At 37.8% G+C, this 22,021-nt stretch overlaps 4 protein-coding genes and 1 pseudogene across 4 annotated transcripts; 3 read left to right on the top strand and 2 right to left on the bottom strand.

Annotated features, from left to right (window-relative positions):
* Nucleotides 1–5,192: 5,192 nt before the first annotated feature.
* Nucleotides 5,193–7,276, top strand: LOC110753108 (Lojap-related protein). Its single transcript, XM_021953919.2, has 4 exons — nucleotides 5,193–5,573; nucleotides 5,905–5,992; nucleotides 6,081–6,178; nucleotides 7,051–7,276. Exons 1-4 carry the CDS (start codon nucleotides 5,283–5,285, stop codon nucleotides 7,129–7,131), a joined length of 558 nt encoding a protein of 185 aa, XP_021809611.1. The 5' UTR covers nucleotides 5,193–5,282; the 3' UTR covers nucleotides 7,132–7,276.
* Nucleotides 7,277–8,054: 778 nt separating this feature from the next.
* LOC110753097 (NAD(P)-binding Rossmann-fold superfamily protein) lies at nucleotides 8,055–11,189 on the top strand. Its single transcript, XM_021953905.2, has 11 exons — nucleotides 8,055–8,473; nucleotides 8,640–8,785; nucleotides 8,883–8,936; nucleotides 9,081–9,161; nucleotides 9,254–9,299; nucleotides 9,398–9,492; nucleotides 9,572–9,604; nucleotides 9,686–9,820; nucleotides 9,920–10,013; nucleotides 10,113–10,195; nucleotides 10,868–11,189. Exons 1-11 carry the CDS (start codon nucleotides 8,308–8,310, stop codon nucleotides 10,898–10,900), a joined length of 966 nt encoding a protein of 321 aa, XP_021809597.1. The 5' UTR covers nucleotides 8,055–8,307; the 3' UTR covers nucleotides 10,901–11,189.
* Nucleotides 11,190–11,298: 109 nt separating this feature from the next.
* LOC148297774 (uncharacterized) lies at nucleotides 11,299–13,265 on the bottom strand (annotated as a pseudogene).
* A 1,891-nt stretch (nucleotides 13,266–15,156) lies between these two features.
* On the top strand, nucleotides 15,157–16,273 carry LOC110753138 (TLC domain-containing protein At5g14285). Its single transcript, XM_021953951.2, has one exon. The coding sequence runs from the start codon at nucleotides 15,431–15,433 to the stop codon at nucleotides 16,166–16,168; it is 738 nt and encodes a 245-aa protein (XP_021809643.1). The 5' UTR covers nucleotides 15,157–15,430; the 3' UTR covers nucleotides 16,169–16,273.
* A 43-nt stretch (nucleotides 16,274–16,316) lies between these two features.
* Nucleotides 16,317–21,524, bottom strand: POLA2 (DNA polymerase alpha 2). Its single transcript, XM_021953949.2, has 16 exons — nucleotides 21,363–21,524; nucleotides 21,202–21,277; nucleotides 20,796–20,927; nucleotides 20,134–20,497; nucleotides 19,960–20,055; nucleotides 19,775–19,854; nucleotides 19,332–19,407; nucleotides 19,059–19,235; nucleotides 18,348–18,452; nucleotides 18,156–18,251; nucleotides 17,970–18,062; nucleotides 17,826–17,864; nucleotides 17,673–17,714; nucleotides 17,294–17,424; nucleotides 17,080–17,206; nucleotides 16,317–16,905 (listed from the first exon to the last, which is right to left on the bottom strand). The coding sequence occupies exons 1-16, from the start codon at nucleotides 21,436–21,438 to the stop codon at nucleotides 16,747–16,749; spliced, it is 1,869 nt and encodes a 622-aa protein (XP_021809641.2). The 5' UTR covers nucleotides 21,439–21,524; the 3' UTR covers nucleotides 16,317–16,746.
* Between the last annotated feature and the right edge of the window lie 497 nt (nucleotides 21,525–22,021).

The raw sequence follows: 22,021 nt of genomic DNA on the forward strand, positions 1-22,021 counted from the left end.
TGTTCAAAGAATTCAAGAAGTCCATGATGGAAGAATTCGAGATGACAGACTTGGGAAAAATGCACTATTTTCTTGGAATTGAAGTGAAGCAAACAAGCAATGGGGTCTTTATTGGACAGAAGAAATATGCTGAGGAAATTCTCAAAAGATTTCACATGGAAGATTGCAATTCTGTCCAAAATCCTATAGTTCCAGGAACAAAGCTTAACAAGGATGCGGGAGGAGAAAGAGTCGATAGCACTCACTTCAAGCAGATAGTCGGAAGCCTAATGTACTTAACTGCTACCAGACCTGATCTGATGTTTGCTGTGAGCCTTATTAGCAGGTACATGGAATCACCTACTGAACTTCATTATCAGACAGCTAAGAGAGTGCTTCGCTATTTGAAAGGAACAACAGACCTTGGTCTATTCTACAAGAAGGAAACTAGAAACAAGAAGGAAGCTGGGGGTGAGTTAATGGGATTCAGCGACAGTGACTATGCAGGTGATCTTGATGATAGGAAAAGTACATCTGGATATGTATTCATGCTAAGTTCAGCAGCTATCTCTTAGTCATCGAAAAAACAGCCAGTTGTTACTCTCTCTACAACAGAAGCTGAATTCATAGCTGCAACGTCAAGTGCATGTCAAGCTGTTTGGCTAAGAAGGTTGCTCACAGAACTGTGCTTTCAACAAGATAAGCCTACTGTGATTTTCTGTGACAATAGCTCTGCTATTAAGCTGTCCAGAAATCCAGTAATGCATGGGAGGAGCAAGCACATTGATGTCAGATTCCATTTCCTTCGAGATCTTGTCAAAAATGAAGTAATTGAGTTAGAGCACTGTCCAAGCAATATGCAGGTTGCTGATATCCTAACTAAGCCATTAAAGTTGGAGGCATTCGTAAAGATGCAGAAATTGCTGGGGATCTGCTCAAGTTTGTCTTTAAATTGAAAGCTTAATTGCTTTTCAATTTAAGGGAGGATGAAAAGTTATTATTTACTATTTGTTAAAGTTGTTTAGTTTTAGTTGAAATAAACCTTGTTTTAAGGAAGTAGATAAGGTTTGAACTTTTCTTTAGGAGGATCCCTTGATATCAGGGACTGTTAGTCATGGGATCGTGTTCTTTTGCTTTCTGTTCTGTAAGGCTATTTAAAAGCCACTTTCCATTCAATATATTATTCTGCATTCTCTCAATTATAAGTGATATTTCAACACGAATAATGTACGGGTGTGGGTTGAATCATTTTAATAATTTTTAGTAAATTGGTTACCATCAAATTTATGAAGATTTCTCATATTTATCTGATGGATATCTTTAAACGTAAAATATAAATAATACTCCATGCGAAATTAAAGATTAGTTGGATTGGCTATTAGTTTCTTTCTTGGTGGGATGTTTCTTTTCCGGTGGAGTATGTGCCTGGGCAGATGCATTAAAAGGTGGATTTGGAGCAGTACATTTACTATTTTTATTTTTGTCAATGCAGCGCGATTTGAAATTATGCGTTTTTTTTTGGGGGGGGAATAAATTATGAGTTTAATGGCCATAAAATGTATTCAAGTCAAATAATTGAACCGGACAAAATTATTTAAATTTATTCTCACCATATTAAAACAATTAAATTTTCTTACCAAATTTTTGTTGTTGTTGGAATAGATGCTTTATTAAAAAATAATAAGCATAAAGTACAAAGATAGCACTGAAATAGCCAATACGATACCCAAGTATGAGAGACAGGAACAAATTCGTGATCCTTAAAAAAATTACTTATTTCACACTCACTTTACTCTCTAATTTTGTTTTTAAAAAAATAATCAAATGTACTCTAATATCTAATTTCGAATTGTTTATAACAATAATTGTTTTCGATTCTTGTCATTAATCAAATAAATACTTCAGAGATATATAAAAAGATATGAAAGTAACATGAGGCGAAAGATAAAGAAAATAAGTAGTACAACAACATTAGGTTTTTTTTCCCCTACGGATCCCTCGTGTGTCGTCTCATAGTTGTTGTCTCTCTATTTCCTCTCATAATCAACCAGAAGTTTTGAAAATCCTCTCTCATGATTAACAAATTATAATCACATTGGATATCATAAAGACCTTGGTTTATGTGGATAAAACAATGTTTGGACATTATTGACTTGGACAATACAAAAAGTACACGTTGTAAACTTTTCCCCAAGTACGACTATGAGAGGGAAGATCATCCATAAGTGTCGATAAGGTATTATTATTATTATTATTATTATTATTGGACAATAAATAAGTGGGACAGCGATGGAAAAGAACCCATAAATGATTTAAGCTATAACAACCCTGCTAATCATGGATTTGTGTACTAATGGAAAGATGCATAAATTATGTCGTTTTAATTGGTAGGTGATGGAGATAACTTAGAAGGCTTCACTGTAATCATAACTATTTCTTTTTTCTTTTTCTTTTTTTTAAATTAAATGTATTGCTTTCAACATATCTTTCATAACAGCAAATTTTTGTAAATATTTTAAGCCAAAACTTGTTTGTCCTAGCAGCAACCCATCCAAAACAAAGTTTAATATTTATGAAGAAAAAACAATATGCAAATTAAAACCGTCGAAGGGGGAGGTAATGCAATTTTGTCTCCCGTAGTCGTTAAATAAAACAATAAGAAACTAGTAAATTAATACAAGTAAATGCATTGTTTATATTTTGTGGAATATATTTTTGTCATTGATCTTCTTACCTCATAACACTCGAAGGAACAACACCTTGAGCTAGTAAACTTAAAATATTAATAAATGTGTGTGTGTGTTTTTTTTATATTGGGGATTATTTTGGTAATTTGGCAATGACATACAAATTACAATACATTCAACTTCCCCACAAACATAAGGAGATGCAGACATATCATTTGGTAGTATCCAGCTGTAATTTGGGGTATTCTATTAGGAATTTAAGTAGTTGTGTTTTGTACTATACTAGTATGGCAACGGTCCGGGTATGACAATACCATCCCCGTCTTCGCTCTCCATTCCCGCCTCCGTCCTTGAACTCATCTCCTTTAAATAGGTTTCGGCGAATCATCGAAATAATTAAACACAAACCCTAACTAATGTACTCCAACATCACATTAAAATATTATGTATGTACATATTTAGAGTGCAATATCGGTTGTTTATAAAATATATATTTTGTTCTCGAAGTTGCTGATATCAATTAAGTTAGTTGATTAAAACAGTATTATTACACTGTAGAATATCACTCGACATTTGTCAAAAATAAATATATTATTAAGTTTAAATCAGTAATAATTATGTAGGCTTTTTATCACAAATGGTCCTTCACGTTTACGAAATTATCACGAATGGTCCTTTAGGTTTTTTTGTGACACTAATAGTCCTTAACGTTTGAGATTTTTATCACAAATGGTCCCTGCCGTTATAAATTCTGTTAAGTGTGACGTGGAAGATAAGTGGAGCCCACATGTCCAATCACATTGTGACATGTGGATAAAAAATAATTAAATAATTTTTTATTTATTTCAAGTTTTCATTTTTGTGGGGAATTGGTAAAAAAGTACCAGGTTGTAATTTAATCATCTCTAGTTGATGCAAATGGATTTGAAAGAAAAGATTTTGATAGTGATATAAATGATGAATCAGAAGCAATCTTAATGTGAGATTTTGCTATGTGTAGGGTTTTTGGTATCTGATAGAATGGCCTCCGATCTGAAAGCAGAGTTATCCAAGGAAGCTTTCTTTAATCTAAAGGTCTGGGAAGTAATTGGAATAGCTGTTGCATTATTTATCATAATTATCATCTCTGTGTTATCAATGTGCCTTACTTCACGTAAGAAATTAAGGAAAGCTAGGGACAAGATTCCCCTTAGTCAAATCCCAACCGTCTCAAAAGAAATTAAGGAAGTTCGAGTGCAGCAAATATCTGCAAGTGAATTTGCTCCTCGTGATGGAATTCTTCTCACCATTCACGACAAATCCAGTGACAAAGAATCAGACAAGATCATACTCCATTTGGGTACGGGAAAATCGGAAAATGGAGAGAATAGCAGTCAGTCAGGTTCATTTAATCGATTAGAAAACGATGGTGGCATGTACCAATCTGGAGAATAAGGGAGTTCCAGCACTGTTATAGTGTATAAGGCTTCTTCATCGTATCCAATAACTGCCCCGTCTCCTCTAGTTGGCCTGCCTGAATTCTCTCACTTGGGTTGGGGCCACTAGTTTACATTGAGGGACCTTGAGGTGGCAGTGGGAAATAAAAAAAAACAGAGGGAGAAGGAGAGGACAGGTAGAAGAGATGGAGAGCAAAGGGTGGAGATCGAGGGCAGAGGGGGAGAGAGACGGAGTAAGGAAAGGGATGAAAAGTTGCAGAAAAAAAAAATTGGAATTTTTGCTAAAAAATTATTTAATTATTTCTTATCCACATGTCACAATGTGATTGGACATGTGGGCTCCACTTATCTTCTACGTCACACTTAACAGAATTTATAACGGCAGGGACCATTTGTGATAAAAAGCCCAAACGTTAAGGACTATTAGTGTCACAAAAAAACCTAAAGGACCATTCGTGATAATTTCATAAACGTGAAGGACCATTTGTGATAAAAAGCCTAATTATGTATTATGTTTTCCTCATTTGAACCGTCAACTCTAATACCACTAATTGGAATAACTTATACGTGCAATTGTAAGTAGATATTCATTAATCATAATGGATCATGATTATTCTTCAATATAATGGATCATGATTATTATTAATTAAATTGGGATCCATCTCGGTTCGTAGCCATAAGCTTGGAAGGAGGAGAAGGGAGGGGCATAAGGGCCCAATAGCTAAATAGGCCTCGTTTCCATTATCCTTGAATTTGATTTACTGAAAATAAAATAAAATGAACTTTTTGGCCTTTGAAAAAAACAAACACATTAAAAATAATATTTTAAGGCATAAATCAATAGATTTGGTAACCTATTCCCGATGCTACCAAAACCCAGTTCAACTAAAAAATCCTCACTTTCCCTTTCAAGCACACGTGAGCTTGACGTTCATCATGCTCTGTCGTTGACATTTACCTTCGTGTTACTGTTTTACTTTAGATATATTTCTACCAACCATTCTAACCTCTCCCAAACGCTGCGTTTTACCTTTAAAGATGCTTCTGGAAGCCCGCGTCACGGCACGGCGCCGTTTGGCGCCACTATTGTTCTACAATGTCGTAAAAGGGAAACCCTGAAACGCACGACCGCTACTACCACTATCAGTACCAGTGCAACTTTTCCGATAGGCGCGATCTCATGTTGGCGGCTCTACGATCCCGGTCACTCTCTCTCTACTCTTCACCTTCTTCATCTATCCTTCAACAATGGAAGCTAGGGTTTCCTGCTCTGGAGCGCGCTTTCTCCTCATCCGCCAACGGAGGCCTTCTTGATCTCCAAGAGGTCGAGAAGGTTCTCAGCGACGTCAAGGCGGACGACGTGAAGGTCATTCCAGCAAACGACCTCTGTGAATGGGCCGATTTCATGGTTCTCGCCACCGGAAAGTCCGCGTGGCACGTCAAGAACATTGCTCAAGCCCTAATTTACAAGGCAGGTCCCATTTCTTTTGTTTTCAATAGCTTCGAGTTTGTGTTTGGTTTCCGAGAATCGGAGGGAAACGGAAGAGAGTAAAAGTTGAGGTCTTGTATTGAATGCCGATGGACTGGTCATCTGTTTGGTTGCTTAGAAAATTTTATTTTTGTTCCTTCTTATAATCAGTAGATTTTCCGGGAAAGGGGAATGTGCACTTTTTTGTTCTTTCAATTTTTTTTTCCTTGATTATTAAAAAACAATGCTTCTTGGTGATTAACTAGTCTACCATTGTCTTGGTTATGGATGATGAGCTTGATCACCATCTGATAATGATTATATTTGTTTACAGTCTAAGCAAAAGCAGAAAGGAGCTCAGCGGCTGGTGCTTCCCAGTGTGGAAGGGCAAGAGGGAGGAAAGTGGATTGTCATTGACTCTGGTAATACAATGCCTTATTGATATTGGCTAGTATTATTGTTTTTAATTTTCTTTTTGGATTTTTATAGTGGTTTTCTTCATTTATTTAGGCAAAGTTATAGTTCATGCTCTTGATGAGAAGGCTAGAGCGTACTACAATTTGGAGGATCTTTGGTCCAAGAAGAAGCCTGAAGAAGATACAATTCAGGTAAATTGCAATACATGCTTTGCATCATAGACTACTTCTCTATGCACCCCATCCAATTGGCACTACTAGAATATTATCAATGATGTTTATGGGAGATCAGATCACAAAAGCACTTTATCGCTACATGTATAAGCCCCTTTCACAGTCATATTGTGAAGCAGCTATTGACGTTCTTGTCATCAATTTATATTTGTTCTATGATTCCCTCTAGCACGAGATCTGTTACTGAAATCCAATTTGGTTGAAGTCTTGTGAAAGCAGGCCACATTTAGTTCCTCATGTCAATTCACATGCAAAAATTAGCATAGGGATCTAACTAATATGCTAGTCATTTGTACAATTCAGTTGTATCACATGGACGGAGACGAGGTTTTGGTTCACTGAAGTTTGTGTCATGGGTTTGCTACTAGTTTTCCTGGTAATTTAGGTTTTCAACTTTTCAGAAATTCTTGGATCATTATAGTTATTAGCATCCTCAAATCAGTTGACATAAATAGATTTTCCTCTACAAAAGTAAAAGCAAAGTAGTTTTTAGGTCCTCTAGCATTGGAAAGATGGAATTAAAGTTCTGAGATCGCTGGCTGAAGTCAGTACGCTTCCTCTCTTTTTCACAGTGGAGAAGCTTGTGTATTATTATTTTTCTTTTCTGCATGATTATATCATAACTGAATTGGAAATTTTCTTTACATCGATAATATTTTGCGTTTATTGAATTACCTCTGGTTTTGGTGAGACATCAATGCTTTATAAGTGTTTTGATGCTGATGCTATGTCATTGCAACTTAGGGGGTAGCCTATCTCCTTGCTCTCATGTAGATGCAAAGTCCTTGCTCGCAAACACTCTCTAACTTTCTTTTTTTTTATCTGTTTAGGATTTGGAGAAGGCTTTTGTGAAGATTCGTCCCAAGAACAACTCCAAGAGGAAACCGAAACCAGCACTGAAAAGGGCATAGTATCAGTTTTCAGATACACGAGATGCTTCCATCCAACCTTTGCCATTTTAGCATCATGAAGCTCATCGTGAAGCTCCATGATCGTTCTAAATGTACATTGTGGATTTGTTATCTAATTCAATTTTTTTTCTTTCCATTTTGCCAATTAGACTTGAAGACATAATCTGTGACTTTAATGTCAAAAAGAAAGGGAGTGAGAAGAATGAAGAATGTTAATCAGTAATGGTGGTATTTTAGGGACAATGGGGCTGGTAAAGATTATTATTAATTTTAATCTGGTGGAGAGTGGAAATATAAAAGGAGAACGGGGGGAAATAAGACGGGGTTGGAAACAACACTCTTGTTAATCCATTCCCATCCAAAATAGATGTATTTAAATCTTGAATTGGGTTCCAATCTAGTAAGGTAATGCTATGTTTGGTGATCGAGAATGAATTTAGATAAAAGATAAAAGATAATCTCATTACTTCAACCTTCGTACGTACTTCAAATCAGGGACCCGAGACACAGACACTAGTCCCAATAAGGTTATTTATGTAATCATGCAGTTCAGTCTAAAATCCTAATCACCAACCATAACTTTAACTGTAAACGAAAATCAGTTGGTAGTACTAATCAAGGGCATCACCTGGTGTTGGGCTAAATTCAGGGACATTGGATTGGACCAAATTCGGTCCACGGTCGAATAATGACCCAGGCGGCTCGTTTTAGCGCGAAAGCCCAAACCACAAACAATTGGCAGCGCAAATTTTCATAGAACTGGGTCGGGTTACCGTTGAGCTGACTTACCTAATTTTCCTGCCCATCAACTTCAAAATCTCAAAAACGTCCTCACAATATTCTCAATATCACCATCCTGCCCCTACTCTCGACAACACTGTCATTAACGGCTGCACCTGCATGGTAATTAAAAGCAAATGCAGCCCCTTGTAGAAACAGCTCACAAAGTCCCAAAGACCCACTCTCGACACTTCGTTTCCATCGCCATTTCAACAGTCTCCGGAGTTTCCAAGGCCGCAGCACAGAAAACACCCACACACAGCAAAAGCATTTTAATTTCTTTGTTTGTTTCGTTTCCGTTGTATAAAAGTCAAGCGACTTTCTTCCCATTTCTGGCTTCATTTTCTCCCTTCGCATTTATCAACTCTCTTGGCTAGCCCACTGTCCCGAGCTCCCATGGCTTCCATCGCCGCGTCAAACGTCGTCGCTTTTAAATCCGCCGATAAATTCGGAGCTCCTGGCGATGCCAGAGCCTGCCATTTCAAGCAATGGGCCCCAGTTGGTAGCACAATCGGATCGGGTCGGAGCATTGGCCTCAAGTACAGATCCAAGAGCAGCTCCGGTACTTCAATTTGAATTAGTGATCGAAACGATTCGTTTCGTCTTGAGATACTTTTGGATTTGAATGTAGTAGATTAGCCTGATTGGTTATGTTATACAATGCAAGTGAATTGAATTGAATTGAGAGGTGTGGTGTGATTTGATGGTGATCATGGTGTCACATGCAGGTCACGTGAGGGCTCAGGTGGCCACGCTTGAACAAGCAAGCACAGGAGCAGCACCAAAAGTGGAGGGTCCTGTGGTGGTAGTGACCGGAGCTTCTAGGGGCATTGGCAAAGCCATTGCTCTGTCTTTGGGCAAAGCTGGTTGCAAGGTCAGTCAGTCAGTCCTAGACTCCCCACAGTCAGTAGTGCAAAATTCTTCGTTTCTGGTTTTGTTGATAATGGATGAATTGATGTTGTTGCATGCAGGTCCTTGTTAATTACGCAAGGTCGTCAAAGGAGGCAGAGGAGGTTTCCAAAGAGGTACAATCAAATCATCTATGCAAATCATATTAATGTTCCTCACTGACTTGTCATTCAGACTGAGTTCGTATATCATGTTTGTTGGTTTATGTATTAGTGATAGAGATAGTTTGTATGTGCATTTGATTATGTTTTTTCTTGCAGATTGAGGCATTCGGTGGACAAGCTCTTACTTTTGGAGGAGATGTTTCGAAGGAAGAAGATGTTGAAGCCATGCTCAAAACTGTGAGCAAATGGTCCCTTCTCATAAAAAAAATTGGGTTGATTTGACATCAGATCATGCTAGTTTAATATGCTTCATGATTTTACATTTGCAGGCGGTTGATGCTTGGGGAACTGTTGATGTATTAATAAATAATGCAGGTGGTTATTGCAAGTTTCACTTGCTCCCTTTTATTTTTCTTTGGATGTTATTTTCCAATTTCAAATTCGGTCCTCCTAACTTTCTACCATGGTTTCAGGAATTACTAGAGATGGTCTATTGATGAGAATGAAGAAACAACAATGGCAGGAGGTCATCGATCTAAATCTAACTGGTGTATTTCTATGTACCCAGGTGCGTGTTTATGAATTTTGAATTTTCATGGCAATGTTACTTGACTACTACGCAGAACTAAGAAATTTCACATTTTCAGGCAGCAGCTAAAATTATGATGAAGAAGAAGAAGGTAAATACCAATCCTTTCAAAAAGTTGTATTCCCACCCTTTAGTCTAATATCTAATATTAGTTGGATGATGCTTTTTTCAGGGAAGGATAATCAATATAGCATCGGTTGTTGGCCTAGTTGGAAATGTTGGACAAGCCAACTATAGTGCTGCAAAAGCAGGAGTAATTGGCCTGACAAAGACTGTTGCTAAGGAGTATTCAAGCAGACACATCAATGTGAGTGTCCTAAAATTTGATTTTTGTGCTAGTGATCAGGCTCGTCCCAGAAGGTATTGATAGTAGTTGATGGAGTCATAAACAATGGATTTCCTTCAGGTTAATGCTGTTGCCCCGGGATTTATTGCATCGGACATGACTGCCAAGCTAGGGGATGACATTGAGAAGAAAATTTTAGAGACCATCCCCTTAGGTGAGCCTGGGGGAAGTTCTACTCTTTCAAATCAAATAGCTTCCCAAGTATATTTGATAATAATTTGCTAAAATGATTTCATACTGGCTGTGATTACAGGAAGATATGGCCAACCTGAAGAAGTTGCTGGACTGGTGGAATTCTTGGCCCTTAGTCCTGCAGCCAGTTACATGACTGGACAGGTTTCATTTTCCCAACTAATTTAATGTTCTAGTTTGTTTTTGAATTAATTGTTGAGCTTTGTGTACTTGTCTTATAGTTACCTAAAGTGTGAATTGTTATGGTCAGTGAAATAGGAATAGAAATGCAGTATATGCACCTACCCTGAACATGAATCGTGGGTTTGACGTGGACTCAAATTCAACTTTCATCCACTGCTTAACTTTAAAGTTTGATTGTGACGAAGTTAAAATGTTTTTATAGTTTAGCCTCTTTTTTTTTTTCTTCTTTTTTTCTAACATCATAATCTAAAAAGTATTTTCTTATCAACATATCATGTTTCGTAAAAAATGATAATTGCAAGAAATACATAATGTACATTTTTGGATCACCGAAACTAGCATATTCAAATGAAAGTGTATTATGTTTTGGATGAGTGACCTCACATAAGCAGTGTGTTTTGTGGTAACTATGCTTTGTATCAAGGAGCTTTATTTTTTGTTTATGGCAGTTCATGGGTAACCCCAAACTATTATGTTAGAAACCTTTCATTGCAATTTATTTATCAAGGCTTGTTATAATGAGTTGGTGTCAATGTCATTACCTTGGTCTTCCCGGTCTTTCATCGTATATCATTTGAGACAACCTGCTTTTCCATTTTTTCATCAGTGACCATAACTCACCTTTTTTTGCAGGTGCTCACCATTGATGGAGGCATGGTGATGTAGGTCTACTATACTGCTGACCCCAAGATGTGGATTAGAACGGCTGAGCTTCAAGTTGAGTATGAAATGGAATCACCGGATTCTAATGGGATATGACAGACAGATTATGTGAATGCCCATCATCATGTTACAAGTAATTTGCTTTAAGTTAATTCAAAAATAAATTCTTCAGCAAGTTTTGATAGAATTTCAGTTTAGGTTGGAAGTGGCACTAGTAAAAAGAGCTCTGTAAAATGACCTGTTTGTGGAATGTGTTTGCTAAAATTGAAGTGCAGTTTTCAGTCGAGTTAAACTCCTGGCATGTTTGGTATGCCTCACTGTGCCTCACTGGACTGGACTGTGCAAAATAACACTTGAAACCCATATTTGGCAAGGGAGGGGATTAACTTAAATGAGACTCTATAGTCCAATAGTTTAAAAAAGAGGGGACTCGTGTGTCTAATATAGAGAGCCCAATATTGGGTTCACAAAATAGCGAGCGTCTTATTTTGAACAAGCGAGTCCGATGGATTTCCTTATGCCGCGCTCCCCCCCTCCCCCCCAATTTCTTCTTTGGGTGAAGAACCCCACAGCACCTCTGCAACAACCGTAGCTGCCTCTGCATCAGAGAGAGGGCTCTCTCACTCTCTTCAGTATTTCCAATTTAAAAGCTCTTTTCTCACTCTGCACCAATCCTTCCCCAACTTCCACTTGCACTGCAAAACTTGCCACACACCTTGAAAATGGAAATTTCTCCACACTTTCCTCCATTTTTGGCTCTCTCTCCTCCGCACAAACACTTTCTCTCTGCCCAAAAACGCAATTTCAAGAATGCAATTCATGGCTGCCACTTTAGTTGACAAGTCTTCAGAGCCCAGGAGGTTGATAATTCTTGGGATTTCTCCATTGATGTCATCAACCAGAGGGGTTCTGATGATTTTGACTAGTCCAGTGAGGACTTGAATCGAACAAGATGAACCCATTTGAATTAAAGCTCTAACAATCGGACCCATCAGCACCAATCCCACAAAAACATCCTTATTGAATTTAACCAGACCAAGAACAGAAAGAGCAGCTTGGTTTCGAACCCAATTCGAAAACTTTGAGTCACAAACCATAAATTCAAGAAAAGAAAATACCTTTGCTCTCAAAATTAACTGCTGATATTGAACCTTTGGCCCAACCTGTTCTCTAAACCCTATAAATGCCTATAAAAAAAAAGAATAAAAAAAGAAAGCCCAAAATGCTACACTATATTTACAATTTACAATTTTTTTTATAAAAGTTATATATATTTATATATATATTTATTATTTATTTTTAGGTTAAATTTTCTAATTAAAATTAAATATTAAAATAATTATTTTTTAGGGAGTTTCACTAAAACACCCAAAATGGGGGCTGAAATTATAAAAATACCCAACACCCAAAACACTTTATAAACATACCCAAAACTCATCATTACACACACTCAAAACCCATTTATAAACATACCCAAAACCCATCATTACACACATACCCAAAACCCATTTTGGGTATGTTTCTATGTTTAAATAGTGCTTGGGTATTTTTATAAATACATGTCTAGGATTGTGTATTTTTATAAGTATCTATATTTTTTAATCCGACACAGCACCAAACATAAGTCTTCACTATTTTTACAATCCAGCTTCTTAATCCGATACAGCACCAAACATAGGTCAGTACTTAATCCAGATTAGTCCAATCCGAGCTAATCCAAGACAGTTCCAGAATTTAGTCCAGTTCATGACAGTCCGCCGTACCAAACGACCCCCTAATGGGTTAACCATCCATTGGTTTGTAGTTTGTGGGTTCCATTGGAACTCAGTACATGATGGATGGTTGAGAATTTACGCTTTATGAATTATAGAGATTATGTTCCCTTTTGCTTTTTCCGGTGTGGTATTGGGCCCTAAAAGCTCGTTTGCTAGCTACCATGTCATGCACGCCAGTCTCTAGAGAGTGTGGTTTCAATTTGAATTCACTAGAAGAATTACAACAAAATGTAGTAAATTTTGGAGTTGAAGATTGGTACCCTTTTAATAATGGCTGAACCGTCAATGGGTCAAGTCCAGTGGAAAAGGGCCTTGCAGACTAATGGTCTCAGATTCTAACTCTCATGGCACATTGGTAGTATGTGTATAAGAAACTCTCATTCTCCTTATAGTTTAGACCGTTGTTTTAAAAAAAAAATGGTTGAACCAATAATTCCATGGAAATACTCAATATAGATGTAATGTATTTTTTTTTGTTCCAAGTATACTTGGTCAAAGTGTTGTCATTGTTTTGGGGGCTCGTAAAATTTTACCCTGATATATCTCCTTCCGTGGAGCTCAATATGAACTAGTTGAGTCATTTGGACTGTCATGTATGGGTTAGAGCATCCACAGTGGGGGGGTGTATAATGGGGTGTATGTTAAATATACATCCATTGTGATCGGAATCACCCGCAATGTGGGGGTGTATATGAATGTATAATTACATCACCACCTTGGAGATGTATATTTAGATGCAATTGTACATCTTTTTTTACATCTCTTGCAGGTGGGACCCAGCTGCAAAAAGGTGAGGGAAAATGGAGAAAAGTGGCTTTACACCCCCGAAAATACACCCACTCATTGGAGCAAAAAGCGTATTTACACCCCCCGGAGGTGTAAAGGGGATGTAAAAGTGGCTTTACACCCCCGAAAATACACCCCCCCACTGTGGATGCTCTTAGGATAGGACTGAATATGTACAATTCTTGCACCTATATTTTGGCTGTCCTTGGTTGTCGTTGGATTTTATTCTTAGTCGTTATAATTGTGGGCTCTCCTTTCTTTTTCCTCGCTCAAACATCATAATCCACAAAAGTTCTTTAGTTTGTCATGTTTTTCTTCTAAAAGGACAGGAGATGAATGAAGGACATTTTTGGATCACAAAAACTAGCCTAGTTGCATATTCTAGTGCAAGAATTCCACAGGGCCTTAGGCCTTTAGATGAGGCCCTATCTCTTAACCGTTGGATCAAATTGGTCAATTTGATCCAATAGTTAAGAGATAAGACCTCATCTAAGGGTTTTATCACTATAGAATGAGTCGATTATGGCGAATATGTTCCCTCTAATTTTTCCTGCATGGGATTGGGATTGGGCCCTAAAGCCTTGTGTAGCCATTTGGATAAGCGAAAAAAGAAAAATAAAGGCCAGAATATTTGGTCAAGTCATTGGTTAATTCCACAAAATAGATGCAAGTTCTTCCTTGCAAGCATAAAATTATTAGGTGCAGTGCAGGAGGGTTCCAAATTTCATATCCGAATATCCCACCCACCACACGATTCCACCACGAAACACGGACATGTTTATCTTCTCAAGTCAAGCAAAGGCAGCAAAGCCTTACAAGCAACGAAATATAAATACCCTCTTAGCCTTCGTTTATTCACTTTCAAATTGAACAGTCTCCCTTCCCTCGTTTTGATCATTGGCATGTGTTTGTAATTTGTTTGTGCATGTTGGCCCTTTTTGGTCATCATCGCATCAAGAATAATAGTCTTACGTTATGAGACTACATAGTATAATCAGGACTAGGACTTTAATTTCTTTTTCTTTGACAATACGTCCTCTTAAATTACTCTAAGGTCCCGTTTGGTTCATGGGAAAGGAGACTTGGGAATGGGAATTCAATTGATTTCCCATGTTTGGTAAGTCCAGGTATTGGAAATGGTTTTCTAGCACATGGGAAAGTAGGGGGGAAAGTGAAACTCTCCTCTTAACTTGGGTTTTGTTTTCCCTCCTCATGGGAAAGTTTGGGAAAATGAGCCAACATTCAATGCACAATTTTCATGACTATTTTGTCCCTATGAACAATTTATAATTACAACGTATCATTAAATGCATTCTTTTTTTATTTGATTTAATATGGGTATAATTGGAAAATTATACAAACTTTGTTTTCCATTCCTACTCAAAACAAACATGGGAAAGGAAACAAAGTGAAATCTCTCAGTTACTTTCCCAACATTACCAAACGTGGGAAATGAATCTTTCATTCCCATTCATTGGGAAATGACATGGGAATTCCCCTCAAATCCATTCCGTGAACCAAACAGGGCCTAATATACGTATAGATGGGAACTCTATACACTAGCCTTTTTTTTTAGACCGATATTTTAAACTACTCTCATGTACCGGGAATGTGATCTCAAGTATAATACTTCATTTACCAACTTTTTGGTAAACCAATATTCGAAACGACTCTAATATACAAATACAAGATTTCATTTATTAAGACCGTAGTACCGATCCACACGAGATTTTCAATCTACTTTTCCCCTAAGCCTCACTTTAAGGCTCTCACACTCAGCTTCAAAAAGCAGGCAACCTTCCTTCCTTCTATCTCCTCAGTTCAGAATCTCTGTGTGTATGTAGTTTCACCATACTCTTTTGGGGCCCAATAATTTCAAAGTTTGAACCTTGATTTCTGCATACAACTCTCTCTCTCTCTCTCTCTCTCTCTCTCTCTCTCTCTCTCTCTGTGCAGCTGGGTTTAATTTTTCATGGAGAATTCAATTCTTGGCATCCCAACACTTCCAGCCTTCTTCTCCATATTTCTGCTCGTCTATCTCTTTGCTTATTTTGTGGTTTTCCGCAACTGGGGTCCAAAACACAGACCAGAAGCTTCAAGCTGCCTAATCTCTCTAGCTCATGGCCCCACAGCAGCCATTATGTCCATCTACTCAGTCCTCCACAGCCACAAAGCCCCCACCTTTGCCTCCCCCAACGACACTTTCCAAAACACCATACTTGAATTCAGCATAGCTTACTTCTTCCTTGACCTCCTTCACTATTTACTCTTCTTCCCCAGTGATGTCCTGTTCATCCTCCACCATTTAGCCACACTATACGTGTTTACGACTTGTCGTTTCGTGGTTCATCATGGGGCCTACGCTATCCTCGTGCTTCTCTTTCTTGCTGAGATTACAAGTGGCTGCCAGAACGTTTGGACCCTTGCAAGTTATCGCAGGGCTGATTCACCTGCTGCTGCCAAATTGTACGACTTCTTGTCTCCTCGGTTTTATGTTTTTTACAGTGTTTTCAGAGGGTTTCTTGGACCGCTGTTCATGTTCAAGTTGGGGTTGTTTTATGCAAGCGGGGCAGCTGACTCCAAAATTCCCAGATGGGCATGGGTTTCTTGGATGGTTGTGATTTTAATTGCCATCGGCCTTAGCATATTGTGGGTTTTGAATCTTTGGATCCATTGGTACAGAAACAAAGTGCAGAAGAAAGAGAGGTAGAACAAGTGTGATGCCTCTTCTTTTCTTTTTTAACCTATTTTTTTTTTTGGTTAAATTATAAATGGGGTTGTATAATGTTCATATTTCCAAGATAAGATTCATGTATGTCTTTGTATTATCACTCATGTAACCATTAGATAGGCTGGTGTCTTCTTCACTTAATGGTGTTTTCATTTATGGGGAAGGTTCCAAACTTCCCATTGAGGGGTCTCACATCAACTCATTGGTTTCCAAAAATGAGTTTGATTCTTTTCTGGGGGCCTATCACAGTGAGTCTGATTGACATTTGCACCAAATGCACCGTAAATCATCACTATCTTTCATTATAGAGAATATAAATGATGACCATGTATTGACATTGAATTGAACCTAATACACAAAGAAATCTATCTCCCTTTTACACGAATGAGATGGTAATCCACTTACTACGGCAGCCTCTGGAGCTTTCGAAACTTATTGTTCATTGAATACAATAAATTTTAACTTAGCATCATTTTGATCCCAAACTTCTATGCTATAGGCCGCTTACCGGATCGTTCTTGAAGTATACACAGCAAATTAAAGAAATCCGATGTTGTTTATATGCCTATGATCGAAGCATTGCTTGTGTCAGGATTACCATAGTAGTTAAGCTCGACGAAAGTACCTCCTCCTTCTCCCTTGGCCAGTCTTCCCGGATTGACACAAATGCATTTAACCTGCTCTTTCTCTTCACCTCTTTCACCAAGGGACAGTACCTGGACCCAAAGTCAAATTTCTGTTAACGGCTATTGGTAACATTGAACACCAACTTGGTTTTAATATGCCAAAGTCACAAAATTTAAAACCCATTCTTTATTGGGGTGACAGGCACCTTTCTTTATGATCTTATTAGAATTGCTTTAGCTTGAAGTTGGTATGACCATTTTTACCTTCACAAAATGCTTCATGTCAGAGGGTAAGATGAGAATATCTGGGATCAACGAGATGTTTAGAGCTTCAGGAGCAAGCGAAAAATCCAATGGAATGCCTTCTGCTGGTGGATATAGAGGATAAAAGCTGTCCCAAAAATTATAGAGTAAGTTTAGAATTTTAGATAGTAGAGCACCTCTGACCATATAGACGTATTAAGAAATTAGAGCGTGCCTGCGCTGGCTAATTATATGGTTTGCAAGTCTACTCATGCGATCACTGAGTTTTCCATCCTTTGGATTACGCGAGATCTCCTCTCCACTAAGGTGTTTGAGAATATCCACAGAGCAGCAACCTATCTTGACCTGAAACCAAAAAGTTGTGAACTGGTCAAGGATGGAGCTCAATTAAACACGCGGGGTTAAGTATAGATCATTTGTTTTCTAATCCACCATCTTTGTTGACCAAACCGAATGTGCCTTCTACATTGGAATCCAAAGCTTTTTATATTAATAAAATCTTGGCACTAACAAATTGATAATTCTAACATCAAAACTCATTTCGGAAAAGTTACAAAGGTAGTCATAATTTCAGGACAATAGCTGTTGGTTACCTGATTTGCCTCGAAAAGCCCTGGATTTGTGAGACTGGTTATCTGAGTAAGAACATGTAAAATCACTTCGTAAGCATAACGGTAGAAAATAAATTTATTTAGGAGTTGCTCACCAGTTTGAAAGATGAAAGCTCGAAATCTACGAACATGTACCTGATGCCTGAGATTAGCAGGATGAATATCAAAAGCAGGCTGCACAACCAAGAAAAACATATGATCTTAATTTATCATCTCAATGAAGTGTAAGGAAATTGAGCAGATATATCCTATATTTACTTGATTCAAAAGTAGCATTACCTGAGGGAAAACAAAGTCATGGTTAGCATCCCGTATAGATGGTACAAGAACAACGCGTGCATGTGAACCCATGTATTCGACATGGTCTTGCAACTGAAAGAAAGATAACATGGAAAAAGGCATGAAGACTGAATCGATCTATATAGTTCTTCAGAACGACAATTACACAACCCTTTAAGTAGATACCCTTCTAAGAATCTCGGCACGGAAAATTTCATCAAAGCTCCTGTCCACAGTTCCTTTCTTAATTTCTGGATGTTTGGAATCAATAAATGGTCCTAGCTGAGAAAAACAATATCAATACGTAAACAACATAAATGGTTCACGCAGTTAAATTTTTTAAAAGAAAATTTCAATTGAAGAAAAGTAGATACTTACCAATATAAGCAACTGAGGCAGCGTTTTGCTTGCATATGCTAGCAGCTCTCTTAGAGGCTCAAACAATAAGTTGTCTGTTGTGGTAAAAGGGCCTGATGCGATGATCTGTTGAAATACAAAACTATAGGTTACCAAAGGGGATCAGAGATTTGCATGGAATTGTGAAAAGTTCAATCATTCCACACATTGATTTCATATCAGCAATGAGCAAGTACTAGATATAACATCATATACATAAACCATGATTTTTTTCAATTTTTTGCTTGTGTCCAGAAATCTAGGAAAGTATGCTGCCTGCTTCAACTATCTCAGTTGGCCACCCAACTCCTCTGCCTCTTCAGTTAATGAACAATTTCTCTAGTAAGAAAGCTAATATTTTCAAGTATTTTTAAGTCGTTCTTATCCATCAAGCCTCCAGCTTAGTAATCTTTTAATTGTACAGCAGTGTGGCACCGGAGTCCTTAAAACATTTCTAATTATCTAGCCTCTATTAAAAATCATCACTAGACAGCCTACTCTTAGGTTCTCCACATTCACATTTAAATATTGCTTTCCAACTCAGGTCGAAGTCTTGTATGATAAATGAATTCTGTGGTGTATTGGACAGTACTACACCAATGTTGACTGACAAATAACATAAGCTTCGCATAAAATTATAAAAATATCTACAGTTTACTCGCACGAAGTAACACAGGCTACAAGCTTACACACCACTGATAGCTCTGTTTGTGTACTGGATACACCAACTGGCAAAATCTCCTGATCCAAAGCTTGCTTTTTTGCAGGAGGCAAGTTTGCATCATCAGCAATAGGCAAAGGGATTGAATCTACCAGTTTTGAAGCAATAAAGCAGTGTCCACTAGGATTGATCCCTTCGATACCTACTAGCTGCAGGAATGCAGTCCTTCCATGTCAGAATTTAGAATCGGAACACTATTTCAACATTTGGAACAGACCATGGTTCTATTTTTTCATGTTCCATACCTGGCCTGGAAAGATTGAAAACTGGCTCAAGTTTTGTAATTCTATACGAACACGCTGGCCTCCAGAATGTTCTGCGCTGTCAAAGATTGAAAGGAAAAAAAATGTTTATCTAAAGAATAACAATATATAACCAGCAGTTTTCAAGAGAGTGAACAACGATGCTTAGGCCTGTTTCAGCCCTGACAGAATAACTATGGAGCCCAACCTGGGCCCAAGTGTTGCCTAAAAGAAGGCTAAGATCCTGAGACAATATTGTCCAATAGCTAAACTTAGGTAAAAACCATTTTTCTGACCCTTCACAGATTGATATCATGTTTGAAGGTGTAGTCATAAATGTTCTCAGTCTACTGACATCTTTGAAAAAACAGGAAGAATTCTAGCCTGTAGGCCTGTTAGTAAACTGTTCACATGAAGAGTATATAGGAAAATCCAGGAATTTCTACCTGCTTTGCAACAAGGTGGACTTCTCATTCAAATGGCCCTCTCCATCACAATAGATCATGCCAACAGTAAATATGATTTTCTGAAACATAATAAGATTAGATCATAACCAGTCTCAGAGTGACTTTGAGGAGATTGAGTTGCTGAAAAATCTTCCTACCAGGGGAAGAGGGTGCAGGTACCATACCTGAGAAGAAACTGTAGGATCCAGCGGTTCCTCATACTGCCCAGATGAAACCAGTGCAGTTGCATACTTACTAATTCGGTTTTCAAGTGCATTAAACTAAATCACCAAAAGCTTAAGTTAGTGGAGAATATATATGGAAGTGAAGATCAACATACTTTCTTAAGTTTTCCTTACCCTATCTTCAATCCTATCATGCATAAACCTACAGCCTATTTCAGGACCTGAACCATGGACTATTAAAGAACACCTCTTTCCAGGCTTAACCTTCCTGATAATGTCATCATCCTCATGATTCTCATTATCATCTTCCTTTTCCCCGTTCTCTGTATTTGGCTTATTATTGATGCTAAACTTCACAACCAACTTGTCTGTTCGTCGCCCAAAAGGAGTTGCAAGTTTCGATGGTTTCCCAGAAGAAATGTTCCCAATTGTTTGCGGCGTTGAGTCAGATGGCTCTGAGTAGTGGTTCTGAGATTTGAATGGTGGTGGAGTGCCAAGAACGTCTTCCTTTATATCTTCATCTTCATCATTCAAAATCCTGCACATGGTTTCTCATCAAATACTGAATTTCTGAAACTAGTCATACCGATCCCATGACCACAACATTTATGCCACCACAAATGAACAATTGTTATATACAAAAAGGGATAAGGATTTTATGTTGAGGATTAGTTAAGGATTTCTAAACCTATCCATTGGATCGCATGTATGGAATATGTAACCCACTAACACATCTAATGGATGGCTGAGATTAGAAATCCTTAACCAATCCTTAACATAAAATCCTTACTGGATAAGCTCCCATACAAAAAAGCTCAAAATCATATTGTGCTTACATGTCCACATCTCTGCTTGAGTAGATATGCAGATCGAGTTCCTTTTCATCAATGGCAACTTTCTGCTGACTTTGCAAATACCCTAAAAACCCATCCATTTCGGCATCTTCTACCACAGTTCCATTTATTTGCCTGCCACAAAATGCTATTTCAAACCAGATAATAATTGGCAACAAAGGTCTATACACAAAACTAATCCCTTTCTCCGATGGCCATAAAAGAAAAATACACACAAGAAAATAAGCTAAAAATTAAAGTTAAGAACTATCCTCAAACACAAAATTGAATTATTTTAAATGTTTTAGTAAAAAACTCAAAAGGGTTTAAGTTTTCCGTTTTTTTCTGCTAGCAATATAAGGGTAAATGGATTCAAGAAAAAACAAAGGGGGAGAGTGATAAAAAAAACCTGTTGAGGTAGTAAATCTCCCAGCTTGAAACGAGATCCGCGGGCGTGAGTCTGAAATTTATGCAGAATGTGGCGCCTAATCGAAAATTGTGGCATTAATATACACTCATTTGTAAATAGCGATGAAGTTCAAATTGGGAACAGAAAGCGAAAGATCTTACATTTTTGAAGTATTTCCTTTTCTTTGTCGAAAGTGAAACCGCTGTTGTTGAACTCCGCTTTGACTTCGTCTTCCATGTGGCGCTCTGGTTCACTCTATCCCTCTAGGGTTTCAGAAGCTGCCACTTTTGAGAGTTGCAGGGAATTGGCGGGAAGAGTTGAGATTTTGGTGGGTAACCATTCTGCATTTCCTATACTGCCCTCTTTTTATTTGTGGATTCCAACGCTGCGTTACCGCAGGTGATCTGTAAACGACGTGTCGTTTCATTTTGGACTAACTGTTTTTGGGTTTCGGTTGGGGCCCAAGCCCAAAATATTAGGCCCAAACCATACAGAACTATTCCTTAATTTACTCTCCATTATATAAACATGACATCCAAGGCAAAAGTTGGATTCTTACCCTCTTAGGTTATAATTTGATTCATATTGATTTGGACACCCTCCATGTTCTTACTCAAATTTGTAAAAACTTGTACTCAATAAACTTTAATTTGTAGCTTAAGCGTTTAAATGCAGTTACTTTGCACTCGAGGTCTTGTATTCGAATATTTCTCGCCCTCAATATGGCTTGTATCATGAAAAGTAAAAAATAAAAACTTTACGTATTCCAATTTCTCCTCTTCTTTTGACAGATGAAGTGCAACCAAATAAATAGAGTTGA

The sequence above is a fragment of the Prunus avium genome, chromosome 1 (assembly GCF_965620075.1).
Source record: "Prunus avium chromosome 1, drPruAviu1.hap1.1, whole genome shotgun sequence".
NCBI lineage: Eukaryota > Viridiplantae > Streptophyta > Magnoliopsida > Rosales > Rosaceae > Prunus > Prunus avium.

What these genes read in the sequence shown, in the direction of transcription:
- LOC110753108 (XM_021953919.2), top strand. Translation starts at nt 5,283, where the DNA reads ATGTTGGCGGCTCTACGATCCCGGTCACTCTCTCTCTACTCTTCACCT. An exon ending in CTCAAGCCCTAATTTACAAG is followed by an intron (nt 5,574 to 5,904) that starts GCAGGTCCCATT and finishes ATTTGTTTACAG; the next exon opens with TCTAAGCAAAAGCAGAAAGG. An exon ending in CTGAAGAAGATACAATTCAG is followed by an intron (nt 6,179 to 7,050) that starts GTAAATTGCAAT and finishes TTATCTGTTTAG; the next exon opens with GATTTGGAGAAGGCTTTTGT.
- LOC110753097 (XM_021953905.2), top strand. Translation starts at nt 8,308, where the DNA reads ATGGCTTCCATCGCCGCGTCAAACGTCGTCGCTTTTAAATCCGCCGAT. An exon ending in TGGGCAAAGCTGGTTGCAAG is followed by an intron (nt 8,786 to 8,882) that starts GTCAGTCAGTCA and finishes TGTTGCATGCAG; the next exon opens with GTCCTTGTTAATTACGCAAG. An exon ending in GTGTATTTCTATGTACCCAG is followed by an intron (nt 9,493 to 9,571) that starts GTGCGTGTTTAT and finishes TCACATTTTCAG; the next exon opens with GCAGCAGCTAAAATTATGAT.
- LOC110753138 (XM_021953951.2), top strand. Translation starts at nt 15,431, where the DNA reads ATGGAGAATTCAATTCTTGGCATCCCAACACTTCCAGCCTTCTTCTCC.
- POLA2 (XM_021953949.2), bottom strand. Translation starts at nt 21,438, where the DNA reads ATGGAAGACGAAGTCAAAGCGGAGTTCAACAACAGCGGTTTCACTTTC. An exon ending in GAGATTTACTACCTCAACAG is followed by an intron (nt 20,928 to 21,201) that starts GTTTTTTTTATC and finishes ATTTTGTGGCAG; the next exon opens with GCAAATAAATGGAACTGTGG. An exon ending in GTGCCGAGATTCTTAGAAGG is followed by an intron (nt 18,063 to 18,155) that starts GTATCTACTTAA and finishes TCTTTCTTTCAG; the next exon opens with TTGCAAGACCATGTCGAATA.